The sequence below is a fragment of the Necator americanus genome, chromosome II (assembly GCF_031761385.1).
Source record: "Necator americanus strain Aroian chromosome II, whole genome shotgun sequence".
Lineage (NCBI taxonomy): Eukaryota > Metazoa > Nematoda > Chromadorea > Rhabditida > Ancylostomatidae > Necator > Necator americanus.
In genome coordinates this window covers 31642779-31666326 of record NC_087372.1, presented here as the reverse complement: position 1 = coordinate 31666326, position 23548 = coordinate 31642779, and the positions used below count along the sequence as shown (strand labels likewise).

At 38.8% G+C, this 23548-nt stretch overlaps 3 protein-coding genes across 5 annotated transcripts; 2 read left to right on the top strand and 1 right to left on the bottom strand.

Moving 5' to 3' along the window:
- Positions 1-1443: 1443 nt before the first annotated feature.
- Positions 1444-5184, top strand: RB195_020091 (uncharacterized protein; the record flags this gene model as incomplete). Its single annotated transcript, XM_064188242.1, has 4 exons — positions 1444-1496; positions 3467-3546; positions 4702-4825; positions 5115-5184. 4 exons carry the CDS (start codon positions 1444-1446, stop codon positions 5182-5184), a joined length of 327 nt encoding a protein of 108 aa, XP_064044123.1.
- RB195_020092 (uncharacterized protein) lies at positions 2780-5147 on the top strand (the record flags this gene model as incomplete). 2 transcript variants are annotated; one of them, XM_064188243.1, is made up of 5 exons in its annotated part: positions 2780-2816; positions 3518-3546; positions 3678-3793; positions 4702-4825; positions 5121-5147. In XM_064188243.1, the coding sequence occupies 5 exons, from the start codon at positions 2780-2782 to the stop codon at positions 5145-5147; spliced, it is 333 nt and encodes a 110-aa protein (XP_064044124.1). The 2 variants fall into 2 exon arrangements, with proteins under 2 accessions (XP_064044124.1, XP_064044125.1); XM_064188244.1 differs by lacking the exon at positions 5121-5147 and adding an exon at positions 5115-5120.
- Positions 5185-10895: 5711 nt separating the features above from the next.
- On the bottom strand, positions 10896-22484 carry RB195_020090 (uncharacterized protein; the record flags this gene model as incomplete). Of its 2 annotated transcripts, XM_064188241.1 has the most annotated exons (17): positions 10896-11033; positions 14025-14084; positions 14661-14762; positions 15375-15545; positions 15748-15890; positions 15962-16025; positions 16218-16376; positions 16873-16970; positions 17286-17395; positions 17974-18077; positions 20345-20506; positions 20611-20692; positions 20748-20897; positions 22002-22135; positions 22216-22307; positions 22374-22393; positions 22459-22484. In XM_064188241.1, 17 exons carry the CDS (start codon positions 22482-22484, stop codon positions 10896-10898), a joined length of 1815 nt encoding a protein of 604 aa, XP_064044122.1. The 2 variants fall into 2 exon arrangements, with proteins under 2 accessions (XP_064044122.1, XP_064044121.1); XM_064188240.1 differs by having other exon boundaries at positions 22216-22393.
- Between the last annotated feature and the right edge of the window lie 1064 nt (positions 22485-23548).

The window sequence follows — 23548 nt, the reverse complement described above, 5'->3', positions numbered from 1 at the left end:
ATATCAAATATCATGTATGTCAAGTGTCATGTATCAAATAATTAGGGTCCCATCAAGACCGCACAGTAGGCGATACTCGATACTTTTTCCTTCAAAACCCAGTTCATGCCACAGTGAAATAATCACGAATAATATTGGTCTAAAAATTAACAAAAATTAAATCAGCAGAGAAACCAAGAGTGCTATGTTGTAGAGAAAGAACTGCTTTTTTTTCGTGTGCAAGATTAAGGAGTTTTTTTTAAAGAAAAAAACGTCTCAGTTTTTATTAGGTTGATGCATAATTTAAAAAAGTTTTACTTATGGGTCAATCTATTAATAACCAGGATCAAGGATATTTTCCGATAACTACGTTCAACTACGTTATGGGATAGCAAAAAGTAACCATTTAACGGAACAGGTCATAGGAAATTGCTTATCAGCTGATTAGAAAGTTCTGGATCGTCTAGATCGTCTAGTCTAGAGGAGGGATTTGAGGGTTATCTGAAAGAAATGGGTCTAATTTTCACAATTTTACCCAAATCGGGCAGAAAAGATGCAATCTATAGAGATGCTCGCCTAAGGCAAAATAAGCCTAAGAAGCCTAAGGTGGCCGGTGGACCATCCGGATAGACGTGGAAAAGGGGTTTGAGGAAATAGGATTGTGAGGGAATGAGCTCAATCCAGGCCGGCCACCTACATTTGCAACCGACACCTAGCTACATACACGTGCTTCAGCATTCAGCACGTAATACATTTAGATGTACATCGATAAATAAAAAAAAATAGGAAAAAGAGGCTAGAAATACGGAAAAAAGTGGACAATTGAGCAGAACAGTTGCTTTTATCTGGTGCTCGTCCTAACAAATGCTGCGCTTGTGAGCTTAAAGCACTTAAAACATTACTGTAGCGAGCACCGGGAACAATTAATTCTTAAGATTAAATTGTCTAAATAATGAAGTCTAAATAATAACAGTTGTGAAGAAAAATAATTTTTTAATTAAAAGAAAAAAAACTAAGAAAAACAAACATCACAGTTAATTGATAATTCGTAAAACTTGGAAATTTTGATATATCTTTCTGCTTTGATGTTCGTCTTAAAACCACTACAAGAATTTATTTGATTGAATTTTTTAAATTTATATTTTAAATCTTCATCACTACGTTCTAACGTTGTTCATATTATAGATCGTTATTTTAATGTAGGGAACAAGAAATAAGAAGAAATTTTAGTAAAGATTTAAAAAAATTATACGATTTTCCTTCCAATTTTATATACGGAATTGCAGTTTGTTAAATTTTTTTATTCACACTTTTTACCGCCAAATATTTGCATTTTTTTCAGCGGCAGAAGAAAAGGATAAAAAATCAAAATAAAAACTATGATTGTATCAATACTTACGTTTTGCAATCATATATTATAATTTAATGAAAGGGTTGTGACTCATTGAAATTTGTTGGAAATAAATGCTTTTACTGAGAATTTGTGTTTACATGGGGAAAAAATGCTCCAGAATAATGTACTGTAGTGTACTGTATGAGCAAGATTTGGAAATATACATATAGGAAAAACATATTCGTGTGCTACGAATATTCATACTTTTAAATATTTGAAACTCCATGGCGCGTAGAGATTTTCTCTAATCTGTTCTTATCCAGAGACTAAAAATTTTAAAGAATTTAGGACGGTGATTTTGGAATCTAGGGACTTCTTTTTTTAAAAGAAATAAAAATAAAATAATATTAAGTAATAATAAACGGTATTAATAAATAAAATTAAATTCAGAAATAAATGCACTGAATAGTGTCGCGTTTGTATCGATGCAAAATTGCACAGATTCATGTTTATGATAGGAAATTTAGATTTTTAATCGATTCACGATCCTCTGAATCTTCGGATCAATTATCCGAGGGCATAATTTCAGGCAAAAGTAGGACATCCCACTTTAATCTAATAGATAATAATAGGATTAAATTTAGAATAGAATTTCGATTTCATCACTTAACACAACCACAGGAATTTTTTGCAACTATACGTGGACGAAAAAAAAGAAAGAGAGAAGAAAAACGTTCAGTCCCATAGTCAGCGTAGAGGGATGGAAGTGAAGTTGCACCTATAACATATCTTCAAAAAAAAACACGTCAATTTCCCTTTGTTTGTTCTTTGCGCAATGTCTTACGTGTTTCGTGGATTGCATCCATAAATCACTAAATTGTTTCACACAGAATGAATCACCTATTCCACAAAGATGAAACGTCACCGAATTCTCAAGATTGAGATGAATGGATTTTATTTGATTTTGATTTGATTTTACCATGATTTCCATGATAAATTTGATCTCAACTCACTGTTATCGTGGAATTTGACAAAATATCGTAACTGCGTGAATTCTTCGCATATCGATACTAATCTCAAGAGATCTCGAGAATATAGAAAAATTTTTGTTCTGAGAAGAGAATGACGTTAATCACAGTCGAGCGCTGACCGTGATTTGCCGTCTCTGACTCCCCTAAATTTCACAACAAACTTCAATTTTCTTTGTTGTGGGTCCTAAGAAGAACTGCCGCCCAGGAAGGCACTTCCACGATTACTGTATCCAAGAAAAAAGAACATGTTGTCGAAACACATTTCACAAGTGAAAACACAATCACGTTAGGAAGACTAATCTATACATATACAGTAAATTCATGTTGTAAAAGTCCAACCCACTTTATATGCTTTAAAGTAGATGGAGATTTCATCCACTTCGACAACGTGAGGAAAAACATTGCAATAGTTCTGTTCGACTGAATTTCTTAAAGAATGACAAAGTTTTGTTCGTCTTTAAACTTGAAACAACGTTAGTCATCCAGTAGGAACTTGATGTTCACACATCAGCACCCAAGATATGTGAACTTTAAAATAGTTGAATCTCTTGAAATATCAGATGACTTTCTTCTAAAATGTTGTACCATTCGGAACTTTAAAAGCAATCCACCAGTAGCGCTCGTTCGAACCTTTAGGTCTCTAAGTTTTTAATTCAAAGGTTCTTCTTTTTTTCCCCTGAATCCACGTCATACTTCTGTCTATATTTTCTAATTGTGAGACTGGGAGGTTTTTAAATGAAACCCTTTACTTTTACTTGGGAGCAGAAATGTCAGGCAAATAAAGGGTCTCATCTAAAATCCTCGCAGGCACACTATTAGAAAATATAGTGGTTTTTTCCACTAAACTATAGCTCTTCGTTTAATTACATTTATTTCTGGATAATAGACTGAGTTCAATAAATGATTATTGTGATTATGAATGCCACACCATAATTTTCCAATAATTGGAATTTTCTCTTAAAATTTTGGGTCATTAGGATTCGTTTTCTGATTTATATCAATTTGTCGTGGGCGGGGCTTTTACATTGTTAGCCAATGAGAGCAAAGCAAATGTGGAGCAAGAACACTTCCCCCTCTATGCGAGCATGAAAGTTTGGAGTTTTCTTGTCACTATCGCTTCCAGAAAATTCCTAATCGAAAACGCGGTCGTAGCGGAGTGCAAAATCTCTCGTAGAGTGCGACGGCAGTATAAACAGAAGGAAGGTGGGCTGCTTTTCGGTTCTAGCGTGTTTATTTTCCAGGAGATGAGTCAAATATTAGATTTTGCATGAGAAATTTGCATGTTAACTGCAGTTGTAGCTGGTCTAATACAGAAAAGTTTTTTTTTCTTGCAGGTTTGCAGAATTCTTTGTTGTAAACAGAGCAGCAGGATTCGACTGGCTGCTGAGGGGCAACAAGTCCCTCGCACTAAGCCTGTGCTGCTAAAAAAACCTGCGATAGGATTCCTCATGCAAGTGATTCGTTAAGAATTTCTGATTTTGCACGGATTGATATAGTATAGTATATATATATAGATATTGCGAAAATTTGCAACATTTGTTTAGGTGATTCGCCTGATCATCACGTGGATTTTATGTGACGGAAGTAAAAGTTAAAATTGAGCAGAAATTTCAGATCAAAAAATTTCGCTGCTTTAGCAGTTTCGATCGGATACAGCTTATGTCTCATATTTTTGGGGAACGACAATTTTGGAAGAAACAAAACATTACAGAAGGGAAATGGAAGAGCTCCTTTATGTCCTCTTTTTTTCGACTGAAAGACTCCTTCATGCATGTAATATTCAGAAAAAAAAATCAATATCTCGCACTATCATGGAATGAGGAAGTGAGTTAGAAAAACAGAACAAAGGCAAAAAAAAACATCGCCGAACATTCTAGTTTTGGAAAAAAAAACAATGGAAATTCAAGCAGTTGACACGTAAAATCAATTTCGTCGTAAACTAACGGAATTCTTCTTGAGCATCCTGGAAACAAGAGGTTTTACGAGGAAGATTGGTCTATACAAATTGAGGGAATGAGCAAAATCCTGGTGGAATTTTCTTTAAATTTTTTCATTTTTAAAACTTTCCTTCTTCTTTTTTTCTTTAAAAATCGGAAAGAATGAGTTGAGCTGCGAAGATTTTGTTCTAGAAAATCAGAAAGAAATGAGTCGAGAAGACAAAAAAAAACGAATTCAAGCGAAAAGGAAACTACTTAGTTAGCGATGATCCGAACGCTCCACTCTTCGGCTCATCATACTAAAAACGCGGACGAGCTATAAGGATTCCGTGCGAGTAGCCATGGTGATTCGCGCTCAACTCTCATCATTCACGTAAATAACAACAAGATTATCTATTTTTTTAATCATTGAGACTTTCAGAAAAAAGAAGGAATTTCGCACGAATCAGAAATGCTCCCGATTCGTTAACGATGGCGGAAAACAGGAGTGCAGAGGAGTTAGAAACATCTACAGCAGCAGCACTGTTGGCGCTACTGCTGCGCAGGTGTGTGCAATTCGCTTCGGTGGTTGGGTTTTTTTTTGCGTTCTGAGAACGCCAGCGCATTGAGTGCAACGTTTCGTGTGATGTGCTTGTTGGCTTTGTTCACGTGCACGGTAACGATGGTTTTTTTTTTCTGACGAAGAATTGAACGAGAATATCCGTAGAGAGTAGATTAGATCGATGAATACAGTAGTGTGTACTGAAGAATCAAGTCGTATGCAGTTTCGGAAAAATCAATACCGATTTATTTGTTGAAATAGTACGTAGGCGCAGTGAAATGTGAATTTTCAAGCGATAGAGCGGATCAAAATCGTCCTCGATTTGACTCTGCTTCGATAAAAATCAATCGTAGGGACTGGTAGAACCTCACCGAATCCTGAACGATCGCATCGATTCGTTTTTTTTCCCGGTGCAAAGCAAACTGTATGTACTCTGTGGTAATATTTATGTTTCATTGCTGTGCCCGTTTCCTATAGATTCGCTTTAAATAGTGATTTATATACGTTTTGACCTTGAAGTTGATCGTTTTTTACGGAAAAGGTGTTTCTTTGTGAATGATGTCTTGTTCTCCGAATCGTCTGCAACCACCATTCTTCTCAAATTCTTCTCTAAATGTTCGACCGTTGTCCGTTGTTTTCACTTTGCTTCCCGCTTGTGTGCACTTTGGTGTATTGTGTAAAAATGTACGGGACGTTAGTTGTTTTTTTTTCTTCTTCGTAAAGCGAGCTGGTCGATCCTGTCACCTGTGTGCTGATGAGCTGCTTATAATTCCATTAAGTAGTTAGCATAACCTGAAGAAAACTTATCATCAACACCAATTCCCAGTTTTATCGATTGAATTCGCTACGGTGGTCTTTAACACAGCCATGGAAGACGTTTATTCAAGGTGAGAGGCTAAAAAAAAACCCTTTATATCATATTTTTATAGCATTTATTTATTCTTTATAGCATAGTCTTATATACCTTCCTAAACGCTACAGCTTAAAGGCATCTCCCCACGAATCTGAGGTGGTGCAAATTTCAGGTGGAGTATTCGTACACGGGATGGAAGACTACGGAGAGGGAGGTGATTCCGTCCATTTCTTCCTAATTGCCGTAAAAGGCCCGGAAGATACAGCTTCATTTGTTTTGGCGCACCATTTTGTACAAGAGGTTCGATTGGAGCGCGCCAGTCTTGTGCGGCGCCGCATCTTCCGGGCCGTTTTTTACGGCAATTAGGAAGAAGTGGACGGAATCACCCTCCTCTCCGTAGTCTCCCATCCTGTATACGAATACTCCACCTGAAAACTGCACCACCTCAGATTCGTGGGGTGATGCCTTTAAATACAGAACACTTAATATTTATAGGAACGGTAACATTCTCTTTTCTGGATGTAGGAATACGGAAAAACAATGAGAATGCGAAAATAGAATACATTAGAGTGGACGATTGACTGTAGCTCGTATAGAAAATATCCTGGTGACAATGCAGAGCTTCACAACAATGGATAACACTGTCACGGATCCTTCTGCTTTACGTTATTTTTTTTTTTAGAATCTCAGGATATCGAAGAAAACTGAAACAAGTTTCCCATTCCAAGATCTTCTAATGTAATTCTAATTTACTAGATTTCTTTACTTAAAATTTGAACAAAATTGAAGTACACTAGAGAAAAATGACCAATTTCATTTTCCACAACTTTGGAATTTTTAATGAGGAATGAGACATGAGACATGTATATGTTAGCACTTTCCACGAGGTCACACGACAACATCCATGGGACTTCCCATGGAAATGAGACTTTCAGAGATCTGATAGCCTTTGGAAAGGAAATATCTCAAAAAAAAAGTATTCCTCACCGTGTATCTCTCTTTTCTACATAATTTCAAATGAAAAGATCGAAAAAACAGTTGTATGAACCAAGTAAAAACCAAAAATAAACTCAACAGCTCATTTCGCCCCATCCTTGTTCGTTTGCGCCCACCAATCAATCAGTTGTGATCCTCGTCTGCACGTCCTCTGGATTATCGAAATCCAACTATTCTGGTCACCAGCTCTCGTGTTTCCAACTTTTACACCACAAACAGCAATATTTTTCTTTGTTGGCTTCTTTTTCGTTAGACCATCACTTGTAGTAATATTCCTATTATCCGTATCTGGCTATTTCACTTTCTTTGAACTCGAGAAGACATGGGGCTATGTAAAATAATTTCAGATTTCCTATTAATAATCAATTAGTAAATATCCAAACAATCAAGAAACTCGGCAATTGAGATTTGATAATTCTCAGATTTTTGGTCTGAAAATGACAAAGAAGTAGCTGTTCGTCAAAGATCAGCTCTGTTTTCGCAGTTCGTACCCTAAAGTTAGTGAATTTTCGTATTTTTGATCTGGAATTCACGAAATACTTATAATTCTTCAGTAATAGTCAGTCTATTGCACCTCCGTAAATAAGATTCGATAATTTTCAGATTTTTCAGCCTGAAATTGATGTTATGCTATATTAAAATATGTTATTCATTAAATACTTTTTTCTGTTTATCTACTGTTTCTCTGAGCGCCTCTTGATAGAATCGAATCCCTTTAACTTTTTATATTTAATATAGGGAAAATATACTTGTAAAAACTCTTCTGGACCTTTTTATAAGAGACTTTTTGAAAGCTGAGTGTTAAAAACGAGGATTGGAACAGTTACTAGTCGATCGCTATTGATTCGAACATATCGATAGTTACTGATCTCCACGTTCAGATTTTGATCTCCATATTCGTATTATAGATTTAATTCTGTATGGAAATAAATTGCCAGCTGCTTTGAATAACTTCTCATCCCGCGCAAATCTCTGTGCAAGGTTAGATTTTATAGTTTCGAGCTAATTGTAAGGATGGCATGGGACTTCTCCAGTTTCGATGAAAATAAGTATGGATAGTTCTTTGAAATTTTAACATTCTTTGCAATTGCGAGTATCGTCGTGTTCGTGTACGTAATTCTACGTCGTTTTACGTTGAAGTTTGGCGAAAGGTGGCAATGTTGGTGGAAGAAACACATCGACGTCATATTGCTGAGTGCTCATCGCTGTAATGGGCGATGCCCGGGATGAGCACGTGAAGTGAGTGATAAACCTCAACCTCGAATACCTAATTGATTCTCTCAGCGCTATATGCTTAGTGTAAAGATCAAGCTGTGCATAGCCGAGTTCATCTAAAGACTAAAACTGCGAACAGCTTACTGGAGCAGATGTCACTTATTCGAAAATTTCTTCTGGATAACTGTGGGAATTCCGGAGCTAACACATGCGAATAAATCCTGACTTTCGAAGGGATGTAACTATTAGAGCAAATCAATTCTGAACCACATAGATTATAATCGATCGATCACACTTTTTCTATAATAATTTTTGAATTAGAGGATAGAGGTTGACATAGAACAAATATCATTCAGAAACTCCTCAAAGAATTAAAAAAAAGACTGGGGAAGGACAATCAAATCAAATTGGATCAATGTGCCCAATTTCAGCTGTGCGGACGATTTCAAACCACTAAAAATCATTGCTTCACCGCTTTTACGTAGCATGCCACGAATCCGACGTGGTGAGGGGATCCTCCGGAAAGGCTAGAGGTCTGATTGTAGGAGCTAAAGCTTTTCCCACGTCGTTTTTCTCACGACAATTAGGGAAGGATTGAAGGAACCACTCCGAATCCCGCAATTTACAATCCTACCTCTAGCTTTTCTCGCGAATTCCCTCACAAAGTCAGATTTGTGGTATCCGGCTTCCAATTAGACGCATACGCAACCATCGATGTTTCACGTGAATATACAACGATATGTGTCTGCGCTGTAAACTCGTTATTAATGTACATTCAGCCTCTAGTGTCATTGTTAACGAAGTTCTCTTTTTTTTACCAAACAGAAAAAAGAAACTTATTGAGCGATATCGGTGCGTGGGCGAGCCGATGTATCGAGTCAGTTCTTTTTTTTCGGTCAGAGAAGTCTGGTACCAATTTGTATACCCCACTCTACGAATAAGGAGCTTAGCTGATCGGCATGGGGCAGTTCTAAGCAACACGCTGAAAATATAGTTTTCCATGAATGACTGCACTTTTTTCAACGAATTAAAGGAGAACGCATAAAGTGCACGCGTCGATTAGTCCCCTAGGATTTCGCTTTCGCGTTCAACTTAAATTCAGAATGCTTTGAGATTTATGAAAGCGAATGTAGCATTATGGGGGGTTACAGGTCCTTTGCAGGTACATGATCGATGGTTCGAAACCTCCCTAGTGCTCAGCAAGCCTTTCATCCTTTCCAGGGTCGATAAATTGGTACCAGAGTTGTCTGGGAGGATGAAAACACTGACTTGATACATGGACTAGCTCTGGGCACCTCAAGTCATTGTATAGGTCAACACGCGTTCCAAAACCTTAACGATTACGAATTGCAGTAAAAACGCGTCGGCAAATCTCAAGTGGATTGATGGGCCAATGACTTTATTCTTTTTTATCCTTTTACGCAGTCTTATAACGACCTGTGGGGATGAGCCGACATACTCAGTCAGTGTTTTCGTGTTTAGATGAGTCTTGTACCAATTTATCGATACCAACAAGATGAGGGATTTGGTTGACACTAGTGCGGACTCAAACTTCCGATCTATCGTGCAACCACAGCCAAATCTTTTACCGATTGCGTCGCACTCGTCACTACAACTAACTTAACTTGTAACTTGTGTCCCAAAATACGCCGCAAACCGTGCAAATCTTTGGAAATAGCCAGCACGAATTTTTGAAAATACCATCTGAAAACAGCTGATTTTGAATATAATCCCAGAACTTAGTTGTGCAGTACGCGCTAAAACTCGTCCAACCTCTCAGTACATTCACTCATAGATTCCATAATTTTCATAAATTCGTAATAGTTGATTTCACAGCGCTGGCTGTTTTACCCTGGGATGTGGACTGTGTTGGTAGTATTTAAAAAAAATTAGACATACGATCTACCGATCACTCTTACTAGTTTAGCCGCCTTTTTCTCTCAAATTCTTCCACAATTTTTCTCATCCTTATCATATCTAGTTTTCTTTAAAGTTTTGCACTGATTTTACTCAGAGGTAATTAGGGAGTTTTAATTACTTTCCTTTGGTATAACTCCTTTTTTTCAAGAACAACGCAGATATTTATAGTAGGGTAGAAACGACATGAAGTATGGTGCAATTGCGTACGGGGCTTCTCTCGAGACGTTTCGGTGGAGCGTAGCGGCTAAGAGCGTGGTGAAACCCTTGCTGGCATCACCCATCGGTGGTGTTTGCGACGGTCCCACCTCGGTTCCACGCGCCGTTTCGAGCGTGTACGCAAATGCACCGCAACTACACTCGTCATTTATGTCGTTTTGCCCCAATTATATCCAACTGTAAAGTAGTATAAACCTGTTCAAACTTTACAAACGGCCACAAGATGGTCCCAAGCGGCGAGCAGCCAAGCAACAAAAGTCTCTCCTCCTCTATTTCTGCTACTATGCTGCTATACACAAGTACACACCCCTAAAAAATACAGATGCATTGAAAATGCACTGAACCTCGTATCGCCTTAATTCTTCACTCATCTGTTTGCAATTTTTCTCTTTTTTTTTCGGAATTTTCATCCTTTTTCCCATGAAAAAAGTGGTGGTAAAAAGAAAACATCTTCAGTCCTTCATCGAGGTGCCAAAGAGAAAACAAAAAAAAAACACTTCATTACTTTTAGAAGAGCAACAATACATTAAGACCGTCGACATAAATTCACCAGATTCCGGCACCCAAATAATAATAAATAGGTTAAGTATAGGGTCCAAACATTAAAAAAAATTCCAAACTCATAAGATTAATTCGATAGAACTCGTGAAATCATACTCGCGACAGCAAAGCTAATGTAAAGCTCGTGTTAAGGAACGAAGAAACAGCAGTAGTCACCCTTAGATTCCACAGAGAAATAAAAAGATCCGGAAAAAAAGACGTTATATGAGACAATTTTCGATGAAAGATACGCCCAATTAATATGAGATTCAAAATTTGAATTTCTTGCCTAGTAATCAAATTCACGTCATCAAAATTACCTAATGGACACACATTACTCTTCATCCATAGAGCTTCTCTCCATAACAGGCACTGGGAATCCATGTTTCATGTCTTTCGTAGGCCAATCGTATGTTTTATTGATAAGTTCGTCGTATTCAACGGAATAGATTTGCTGACGAATGAACATTTCCTGAAAATTAATTTGTTTTATTTATTCATTTGTCAACTACTTATATGCATGCTGATTATCGCCTTTGTGCGCTGACAGAGGAAAAAAAAACTGAAGGAACTATTAAAAAGATTTTTTTTTAAAATTTGAAGTAACTTCATCACTAAGTAGAAACAGTTATTTAAAGGCATCACCCCACAAATCTTGGGTGGTACGTATTTCTTGTGGAGTATTCGTATACGGGATCGCAGATTATTGAGAGAAGGATGGTTCCGTTCATTTCTTCCTAATTGCCGTAGAAAACGGCGCGGAAGATCCGGCTCCGAGCGTTCCGGCGCACTATTTTCTACAACGAATTCGACTGGAGCCAGCTTTGTGCACGCGCCGTATCTTCCGGGCCGTTTTTTTTTTACGGCAATTAGGAAGAAATGGACGGAATCACCATCCTCTCCATAATCTACTATCCCGTATACGAATACTCCACCTAAAATCCGTACCACCTCAGTTTCGTGAGGTGATACCTTTAAGAAGCGTTGTTGTAGCACAAAAGAAGTTGAAATGATCCTAGCAAATCGAGTAAGTCTCGGTAGTTCCATCTCGGTTGTAGAAATGCCACCAAACAATTTGAACAAACACTTATAGCCGGTTCAAAACGATCCGAAGCATGGTGGAGTTGCGTAGGCGGCTGCGCTCGGCGAAGTTAACAGTTACAATCGAGGCGGGACCCTCGGAAGAAGTGCAGAGATGAGTGTAAGAGTCCCACTTCGAGCACACCCGCTTACTCAAATGCAGTAGCATAGGTACGCTCACGACCGGAGAGAATCACCAGTTTGTTGTATCAGGGTAGTCGGATATCAGTAATATTATATTGGAGGTTTTGTGTTGATCGGATATCTATGTTCAGCTGAGCGTTCTTAGGGTTGTAGTTCAGGCGGGCTTGAGTGGTGAACACTTCTCTCTGAGACCGATGGCGTGGAAAGTTTTGTGTTTTTCCGGGAAATTTTGAGCCGGTTCAAAAACTTCGACGAGGGGAATACTTTTCCACCATTAGGTCAATCCTGACAGTGAATTTTCCATGTGAATGGTTTGTATCCAACATAAAGATTTCATTCTACAGAGGCTACCTGCTAATGGACATGACTGAAAGATATGGAATGAAGCATCTGTTACTGCAAAGATAATGTGGAACAAAAACATTCGTTTTTTTCTCTTTTTTTTTTCTTTGAGAAATGTGAAGAAATGGAGGGACGGATGCAGTAGAGGAGATTTAATTTGCTACATATGAATTTTTGATTCGATTTATCGTTTTCTTTTTTTTTTCTCGGATTTGTTTCTCTTTACACAATCCTGCCTTTTCAATATCAAACCCTTACACGGTTTCGACGCTCACCAATATCTAAAGACCTATTCTGTTCTAGTATACAGAAGAATATGTGAAGAACGTCTGGTTTGAAGCGCCAGGATGCAATCATTTCGAGCGCACCCGCTAATCGCGTCGAGTTTCATGTCGCTTTTTCCACTTTGTATAGCTTTTAACCACGTGTAGCCCAACATTTGCACATTTCGAATAATCTCTTTCACATGTGTGCAACTGGAATTTGCGTAAAATCGCGTGGAATCTATTCTTTTTACGATCAGACCTAGTGTAGGCACTTTCATTGCATAAGCTTGACACATTCGTAAACCTCAAACGATCCTGACTGAAGTGAACGTGGTGAGACACTGCAAGCGGATTGATTAACGCCGGACATACAGACACCCGGATGTTCCTGATTTCCCTTAGTGCATCGTACGGATGTGATTACGTGCGGAACACTGTTTGCCTTCCTGTAGATCAATCAGTTCGTCCAGTGATTCATTGCCCGAAGCGTTCGCAATTATTTCTTCATCGAACACACTCATTCTTGGGAATCTTGACTGACGGATTGTTATTGTAATGTCACGAGATTGCAGGCTGTGAAATCAGAAAACCAATCGAGCCGAGTTGAGACGGGAGTTTTATCCGATTGCACTATGTGTTTATTGCCAATGGTTGCGATGACGTCATCTCCACCGGGAAAGCGGAAAAGCGGGAATCTCTCGTAATTTTATATGAACGAAAGCACCGAAAATTCTGGATATGGAGACGCCGGACAGAAAAGACCAAGCTTAGTAAATATTCACCAGTTCAAATCAAAATGATGATCAAATCAAAATGTTCATGAGAAGTTAGTCATGAGTCTTCGTAGTCACCCTCTACCAGAACCAAACGGATTCCCGTGAATGATTTCCATGGTAGTTCCATGACAAACTCAATTTCTCTGCAGGCTAGGGCAGCGGCATCGTTGTTAGTGGCTGGAAAGAAACAAGAAGAAAAAGTACAAACAATTCTCCTCTGACAAGCACTGAGGACACTGAGCCATTCAATGTATTGCAAAGCGGTAATGTGTGGAACGACAAGGTGTGTTTCCTTAAACAATCCCTGTAGGGGTTACGTTACCCGATGTGTTAAGATGGTGTTTTGTCCATGCAGAGAAGCTTGTTCTGTCGAGGACGTTGAGGAACGTGAGGTTTAGCTCCTCGACTTCTTCGCGGGAATCGTCCCTTTAAGCTGAGAAGAATTAGGCGGTGGTCGGTGTAACGTCCCACACAGCTCTAGGTTTTCGGATATCTGATAAGGAGATGTTCGTTGTCAAAACGTAGTCGAGCTGAAGTTCAAGAGTTGTTGAGGTCTACTAAGAATTTGAGCTTGGTTGACCCGAGGAGGTTCTGAACCCGCGACTTTCCTGTCGTAGCTGAACCTCTTACCTACTCTGACACACGCCCACACCCTAGTGGAAAGCGGTAGCAATTAAAAATAAGTAGATATTACGTGAGCGCACTGGATTGCATCAATCTCTTCCACATCTGTTATATTCGTCAAGCTCATCGCACCAGAAAGTTTCAGAACGGGAATTATCAAAGACAAATTGTGCTATGGATTTACTACTACCTATTATTCGAATTATTAATAGAATATTCAACGGAACATACCTTATTCTCCGGTTCAGGATGAAGTGTAGCAAGGTTATGCTGGAAGAGATAGTTTCCAACCTGCAAAAGATTACCGTAATGGCAAGGTAAAACGTTTAGAGGCAGCGTATCCCAAAACTGAAATTGACGTTAGGATCTCCGTGGGCAAATTTAAGTTTTGCATTGTAAATTACGATAAATGAACTATGGACCCGTCCAATTCTGCTGAAAAAGTCCTGAAAAGCTGCCTTGGTATCGGCGTTTGTTCCTATGGTGTGCTTAAGAACACGCCACCGTTGTACACATTCCGGTTCCCTCAGCAGCTTATCCACTGGTTTCACTTGAATAGGCTGCTAAGATTTATTGAAGACCTTATTGATTCTCGACCGCTCGCTCGTGGATGCGGCGCGTGCGCAAGTGTAGCGCGTTTATCGCGCAGTTCGCAAAAACAAATACTGTTTTCCACGCCGTTTTTCAGGACGATAAGGAAGAACTGAACCCTTGTGCTCCCATTCTTCACCTCAACTTTTGTATTATATTTGCCCGACCATCCCAACATCGTCAGCTTCGTTACACACCATCTTTAAAAAAGATGCAGAAGTAAGGATGAAAAATACGTATGAGTACCATCAAATTGGTAAAAAAGGAATAACTTACGTCGATTGCTATTAGTATGGACAGCTCACGAATATCCTTAAGACGTGGATAAAGTCGTCCATATGTATGCAAGGATTTCTCCGTAACAAAACTGGCACAACGCTGAAAATATAGTTTTTCATAGATGGATTGTAGCATTTTTAAGGAATAAAAAGTAAAAGAATAAGGTATACGGATATGGGTTGGTCAGCGTACTAATACTGTATAGATAATATTTAATATTTTTTATCTTTTCCATCCTTTGAAATCCTTGTACTCCTGTATTTCCTAGTTTTTAAAGAGCGGAGGATGAAGTCCATAGCGTTAGTCTCCCTTTGGGATGCGAATATGCATTCGACTTCAATTCGAAATCGTTTGAAGTTGATGAACGCGTCCGTTCAAACTCGCAATGACTTTTGAAGGACAGTCGACGTCCAAAGCTGCTGTTTTTATTTTCCCAGACAAGTTCGGTACCAATTTGTCAAACTCGGACTGATGAAACGCTTTGTTGGCACTACGGCAGTTCCGAACAATCAATCATGCGGTCACAGCCGAACCTTTTAGCGTCTGCGCTACACCCGTCCCTTTAACGAATCAAAGAGTAAATAAACTCAAAGATGAAACTTCGAGGGAAATTCCAGCAAACTTCGGAAATGTTATCCAGATCCCATTTTTTTTTGACTGGAAAAAAAGTTGGTGCGTTAAGCTCTTTGAAGAAAAGGTCAAGAAACCTACCCGAGCAGCTATGAGGAATGCTTCGTCGGGTATGTGTTTCGCCTTGAAAAGAACGGCTCCAAGTGCTATTCCAGGAAAAATGTAGGCGTTATTTCCCTGTCCTGGTTTAAATATTCTGCCATCCATTTCAACGTTTTCGAACGGGGATCCGGAAGCGAATAGGACCGATCCCTAAAAGCTCTGTAAATAATTCTGAAATATTTTGTGTAAGAAGGGAATCCTTTGCGAAGGACCTCTTCAGATTTCGCCCAATTTAACGAAAGAGGCAAAGTAAGGAGAGCAGTTGGTGAAAAGGTGTATTTCGATGAAATTATGTAGTTGCTTTGAATTTCGTGGAACAAATACGAAAAATAGACTTTTATCATCTGCATACGCTTGTTATTCGATACGCTTCCTCAGCCGTACATTCCGCTTTACTCGTCGGATTTGAGAGGGCAAAAATAATCGGTCGTTGATTCAAGCGAGCCATTTCAGAGATAATTTCTTCGGTGAACGATCCTCCAACGGTGGAAGCACCTGAACAAATATGAAATTCGAGGCGTATATGATCAGTTTAGACCAGACACTGGCGCTTGCGAGGAGCAAACCTATAATTCCATCCGGCTTCACTGTTTTTATAACCTCAAGAAGATTTTTCGTGTCTGACATATCCTGAAAAATAGATGCATTTCATTTATTCCACATAAAGAAAACTTTTAGTTGTGAAAAAATTTGGTCCTACGAAGCGTTCAGAGCTGAATTTGTTCCAACAATACTACCAACGGAAGCATGTTTCTAAGCGCTAATAAAACAAGATTTTCTCAAATATTTCAATATTAAACTTACTATTTTAATACTACCTACCTTTGCAAACTTTACATGACGCTCTGACAAATTTTTAATACGGCTTTGTGTGATAAGACCATGGATATCCATAAGAAATATTTTTGAACACGCTTCTTCCTCTGTCAAACCTTCTTCTTTCATCTCCATCACACATAGCTCGGCTATACCTGTGGAGGCCTAAAAATTTATAATTGTATTATAATTCATTCAAAGGCAGCGTATCACGAAATTTTTCGTAGTGTGGAAATTTGACGGAAAACATAGTGTTTGGCGTGTATATTACAAATATGACCGGACCCCTTAATCATCCTGAAAGAGGTACGCTAGAACGGGACACCGTAGTACACGGTCCGGTCTCTTCAGCGGCCTATTGATTATTTTTGCTAGAATAAGTCGCTGAGGAAACCTTATTGATCTTCGACCGCTCGCTCGTAGATGCGGAGCGTCCGCAAGAGTGGCGCATTTTTATTTCTTAGGAATAAGCATGATTTTCCAAGTCGTTTTTTCCTTATCAAAAGAATAGAGGAAATTTAGCGGTCTCGCGCGCACATTCGTAATCTGCGTCGATTACTGTGCTTCCCATCAGGTTTCCACACCATTTCGTGATACGTTACCTTAATTGACATAACCCTATTTGAAAAAATCTGATCCTATTCAAATACTCATCACATACCGCGCCAGCACCAAAAAATACGAATTTGTGGTCGCGTAACGGTTTCCCGGTGATTCGTGTAGCAGCGATAAGACCTGCGACAACCACAGAAGCGGTACCTGGAAGAACAGCTGCTTATGTTATGGCATCTTATGGGTCTCATGTTTGCCCCGTAGACCGCGCCGCGTCCTTATCCTTGTCTCACTCCTTAGTCCTAGGCGCACCGCGGTCACCCGGATAAACATGAGTACTACTTAGCGTCGCGCCAAAATTCTTGTGACAACTTAAAAGGATAATGATCGCACCAGGTGTTCCCCGTCTTCTGAAAACTCCTCTAATTCCACAATTTTAGGGATGATTAGGTGTAATTATCAGATCGCAGATGTGATGGCAGTTATCCGTGGATTTTTAGGAAACGAAACTGTATCAAATACCTTGAATGTCATCGTTGAACACACAATATTCGTTTTTGTACATATCCAGCAAACGGTATGCGTTCTGATTAGCAAAGTCCTCGAATTGAATCAACGTGTCGCGCCCGAACCTTAAAAATAAAATCTAGAATTAAAAAAGAAAACAATTGAGAAATAAAGAAATGTGAAATTACGATGTAAAGATTTCAAGAAAGAAAGGGAAATAATATGATAAATATAATATATAAAAATTTCATAAAGCAAAATATGAAATAATATAATAATAAATATAAAATTAAACGATAGCGCTGGTGTAGTGTAGAGGTTAGAGGTTCCGCTTCCTGCACGATCGATCCGAGGTTCGATTCCGCCCTAGTGCCAACCAAGCCTTTCATCCTTCAGGGGTCGATAGACTGGTACCAGACTTGTCTGGGGGTATAAAACACTGAATTGATACATCGATTAGCCACGGCAAGTCATAGTGTGCAGGCAGACAGCGAACGCGGTGGTGCACCCTACTGGGATTGATTGATCTCGTCCTTCATACTTTATTCTTTGAAAAAATAAATGTAAAATGCTCTAATATGTAATTGCAAAATTTATAGTCTGTTTACTATGGATAGCATGACTTCAAGAGCACGCGCTCCTCTCTTTTGAAGCATTTAAGGTTTTTCCTCTCCCGAATGCCGTAGAATTATGACTCGTTTACCTCTTTGTACAAGCTTTCATGAAATTGTCCATCAGCCTATCGTATTCTTTCCCTCTCACACGTTTTCGACGCAAACCTGTGTAGAATGGATCGTTGAGTAAACCCTAAAGAAATGAGATCACAGAGAAAAGTCAAGCGTTTCTAGAATTGAACACCACTCGTAAAGAGTTTTCACTTTTCGCCAAGTCTCTACGAATTAAAATTAGCACACCACGAAATTGATGGTGTTTGTCTCTTCAAGAAAAGGTTAGGGGTGGGAAAAGGGGTGTAGATCTCAAGGGCACTTGCGGCGCGTGTCTATGCTCGCATACGTGACACGTTGTTAGGTGCCTCATAGGTAAACTTGGTCCCGAAGGTCGTTCTCCAGGACGATAAAGGAGAATTGAATGTTATCGCACTAACAGTTGTGATCTACACCCCTAAACCTATCGTTTCGTGGAGAGATCCCAACATCGGCAATTTCGTGGTCTGGTGCCTTTAAAGGCATCACCCCACGAATCTGAGGAAGGTGATTTCTACCTAAATACCGTAAAGAAACGGCCCAGGAGTTACGACTTCCAGCATTTCGGCGCGCTATATCCTACAACGAGTTCGATTAGAGCGCGCCAGCCGTGTGCACACGCCGCATCTTCAGGGCCATTTTTTACGCCAATTAGCAAGAAATGGACGGAATCACCTCTCTCTTCATAATCTACGATCCCGTACGAACACTCACCTTGAAATTCGTACCACCTCAGACTCTTGCGGTGATGCCTTTAAAAGTTTTTTTTTACGCTCACTAGAACAGTGACGATCTTTACCATAGAATGGTGAAATATTGTCCATGAAAATATTGCTTCAGACAACATAAATAAACTTGTTGACAAAAAAGAAAAAAGTCGAATTTGCGATCATTTCCGACTATTTTTTCATGTATCACGACCGTTTGAAAAGGAAAAGAAAAAGTGAAAAGTCGTGCTTGCGTAAGAGCACCAGAATGCGACGCTGTTCCAAGCGAAAACGAGTACCGGTGATTATTATTAGTGCGATAGGAAAAATTGACGTGAGAAACGATATTTTGCGAAAATTCCATTCATGTATTGCTTGCCATAAAGGTTTGGTAACACGTTCATGCTGTTGTGCTCAGCTTGAAGAGATGTTACTTACAAGGAGACATAACCAAGGAATAATTATTTTTTTTTCCATACTACAGGGTGCGCCATAAATATGGTCACATTTTTTGGCGCATCATTTTTTCTTTAAGCAAATCTCTCCCATCCTTCCCTCATTTCGCTATGTGGAGGATGTTTAGTAGATCAAATTATCTCTGGATCTCCCAACTTTCCGTACCGGTTTTTATGTTTATGGAAATATTTCCCGAGTAGAAGCTATTCTAAAAAATGGATTTTAGGTCGTATATGTACAAGAATAGTTGACAGAGAAGTCTTTGTCAACACTTCAAATATTTATCAGCTTCTAGATCGAAACATATAGAAGATGCATAACTTGCAGGCAGTTGTATTCATGCCACGAACACCGTTCTAAATAAAAAGCAACGCTGGGGTCCGCCATAGAGTCCTATCCTGAGCGTCTGAATGCTGTTATTCCTGCCAAATAGAGGACATATTTAATAAAACCAATTTTTCTTGCTAAATTAGATTATTAGGGCGGGTATAGTGTAGCGGATAGAGGTTCCGCTTGCTGCACGATCGATCGGAGGTTCGAATCCGCCCTAGTACTCACCATGCCTTTCATCCCTCCGGGGTCGATAAATTTATGCCAGACCTGTCTGGGAGGATAAAAACACTGACTTGACACATCGGCTAGCCCCCGCAAGTCATTGTATAGGCTAGCTACACGTTTGTAAACCTCAAACGATTCTGAATTGAAGTGAACGTGGGGGCGCATCCCAAGCGGATTGATTAATGCCAGAAACTTCATCCTTTATCCTTAATTACATTATTAATGAATTATTTTTAAAGTTTCCTGATCAATTTCGCGCAAATAATTCGTCTTTTATCAAGTAACCATATTTATGGCGCACCATGTAGAAAATGCGTATAAGTAAAGGAAAAAGGAGCATTTTACTATTTTACTATGTACTATTAAAATTATGGAGGTGAACAGAGAAACAATGGATAATCTCCATGTCCTCTTTTCTTGAACACCTCGGCATAAGGAACTGTATTTATATTTTCTTGTTATGCCAACGAGGTTTAGGTGAAACTTTTTTATTGGCCTGACGTTTCGACAAACTCGTCTTTTTCAAAGGCCTGAAAATGGTTCGAGGTCTTTGATACCATACATAAGTTTCGCCTAAACCTCGTTGGCTTAACAAGAAAACATAAATACACAAACAATGGATAATTTTCTCCAACAGATTAGAACAAACCTGGTTATCCGTTCCGACATCAATAATGACAGGTAGGCACCATTCAGGCTGTATTCCAGCCAAAGCAACATACAACGCTAGTTTTCCAACCGGAATCCCAATACCGTATGTGCCTAAATCGCCGAGGCCAAGTATTCGTTCACCGTCGGTCACGACGATAGCCTTAAATGCCGTCTATCTATAATTTTACGCTTAATTCTAACAATTTTCAGAAGATAACCAGAGAACTCATCCAAACCAAAAGTCTTACTGGCCCTAAAACTCACCCTAACGTTCTGAGTTGGCCAATTGCTTAGTATTTGATAGATTTTGCTTATACTGTTGTCGTTAATGGTTATATAAAGGCCTCTAAATAATTTTCGTAGACTTCTTTGATGTCACACATTGGAAATTTCGGACTTACTTCGGATTCCTATAGATAAAACCAAATTTTTGACATGCCAATCCTACTGTGGGCGTGTAAACAATTGGCATCAGCTCCTTGATGTTATCACAGAGCACACGGTAGAAAAGTTTCTCCGTTCTGTCTTGAAGTGCATCCAGCTGAATATATCTGGAATGAATAAAAATATTCACGTTTCCTCTTCCAATACGTGTATGTTATTAATGTCTAGTAGCCCTTTTTTCACAAAAAAAAGATTTATGCTTCAATAGTGGCGGATACTTATGTTCGCCTAGATGACCGCTACACGTCTACTGGATATAAGTTATTTTCGCTCTCTGTTCCGCCATTTTAAATTATTATTTATTATTATTTAATCATTCACCTATTATTATTTAATTGATTGTTATTTGATTAATATTTCGTATTTTCTAAATTTAATTAATATTTAATATTAATTAATTAATTAAAAAATTAATTCATTCAAACGTGTTTGCCGTTCACATAGACAATAAAATTCAAAATGAAAAATTCCCCGAGCCAGTCGCACAGTCGCATGTGAATATTCAGAAATTAAATTTATAAAATATTAACATTGATATAAGTGAATAATAACAAATATAATATGTAGATAATAGTAAGTAAACAACAATTCATATAAATACGGTAATATATAAAATAAAAATAAAGAGTTCAAAAATATTGAGATTTGTGTATTTTTAGTTTATAAATGTTCGGAAGGACTGTATATGTGAGAGAGTTAGACATGAGTTAATCCTCCAGTTTTTTTTTTGGATGAACTGAGTAGAAATTTTCAACGAACAATTTTTTTTCTCTTCGAAAAAAAAAACTCATAGGAAAATCCAGTAACAACGCTCCCAAACCTCATTGAATACTTGAAGACATCACGCCACGAATCTAGAGGCGTTACGGAATTCAGATGGAGTATCCGTATATGGGATCGTAGATTAAGAAGAGGGGTGTGATTCCGTCCATTTCTTCCTTATTGCTGTGAAAAACGGCCCGGAAGATACGGCTTTGAGCGTCCCGGCACACTTCTTTCTACAAAGAGACCGACTGGCCTTGTTCACACGCCGCATCTTCCGGACCGTTTCTTACGGCAATTGGAAAGAAATGGAGGGAATCACTTCCCTCTCCATAATCTACTACTCCGTATAAGAATACTCCACCCGAAATCCGTACCACCTTAGATTCGTGCGGTGATGCCTTTAACAGTGGGATGTTATATTTCCTGGAAAATGATCATTAGCTCACTTTGCAAGATCATCAGGTTGTTTACGTAATTTAGCCATAACTCTGTACGCTTGTTGTTCCTCAGTCATAAACGCAGGAGGAAGAAGACCATGAATTCCAAGATATTGTCGTTCGTAAAGTGAAAATGCCATACCCTAAAGAAGATTATTAGCTAAACAAAAATGGAAGAAATATTTGTAGCAGAAAAAAGCAGTGAAAACCTTAAAAAATGTACTTTATTTAAGCGTGGTGTTTTCAGAAGTTCAACGCCTCGTTTTGATGGTGTAATTCTTTCAGGACGGTATAGTTTATGTAATCGCATGTGATCTGGATTGCTAAGATCCATATCGTCACCATGATGGTGTACGAGAGTTCTAGTGGAAGTGGACATACATCGGATGGAGTGAGAAAAACTGAAGAATCGTTTTCTCTGGAATTCCATGAAAACACTCTGAATCCCTCAGGAAAAAAAACTTACGTGTGATGTTGAAAAACACGAAGCATTTCTGCAGCTGAATCTGAAATTAAAAAAAAAGAATTTTCCCTCTTTTACGTAGAGAAATTTTCACTCATTATAAGGTTAAAAGAGATTTGTGCACAGTGGAAAAATATCAAAGAACAGAGAAGAATATTTTTTCCTGGAAAAATGTCTTATGTTCATGGTTGAATGGGTTCCTATGAGGACAAACTAGTTTGTGCTTCCGGTAATTTTAGTACGAATAGAGTTACGAGTATTCAGTTGAAGAAAGAGTCGATAGGGTTTTGCAAAAAGAAAAATACAGCGAAGATTAAAAGTTCTTCATAAAACGTCTTTTACCATTGGAAAGAGAATTTCTTATCCTACAAGGCTGTGTTATTTAAAGGCATCACTCCACGAATCTGAGGTGATACGGATTTCAGGTGGAGTGTTCTTATAAGGGATAGTAGGAGACGAGGGTGATTCTGTCCATTTCTTCCTAATTGCCGTACTTTTTTACGCCAATTAGCAAGAAATGGACGTAATCACGCCCCTCTCCATGATCTACTATCCCGTATATAAATTCACCTGAAATCTGCACCACCTCAGATTCGTGGGTGATGCCTTTAAACATCAGAGGGCATGTAAGCATCCGAGAATATGTAGGAGAAATAAATAAAATAGAATAAGAAATAGAATAAGAAAAAGATATTAACAAGGGCGGATCTCGAAGAAAGGGGACAAATTCATTCGAATAGTACTTCGATACGGGAGCCTCCGATCCATAGCGTTTAAAACGGAGGTCATCTGGATCATTCAGACACGAAAAAAAGAGCACTCGAACAATAACCAGCACAGTGAAATGAGCCGAACAGCTGCAAACATCGACAAGATGGCATCGTGGTCGGACAGGCATTATGTGCGCCGATGCCGTTCACTTACGTGGTCGAACTGATTCATCTCGATCATCTTCGAGCGCATTTATACGTCATCATCATACAGAAACGACATACATGAGTCATGACGAAGAGGAAGCGGGAAAAAAAAGATTTTGGCAAAATCGAATAGATCCACCTCTTCATCTCCATCGTTTTCCTTCGTTTTATATTCT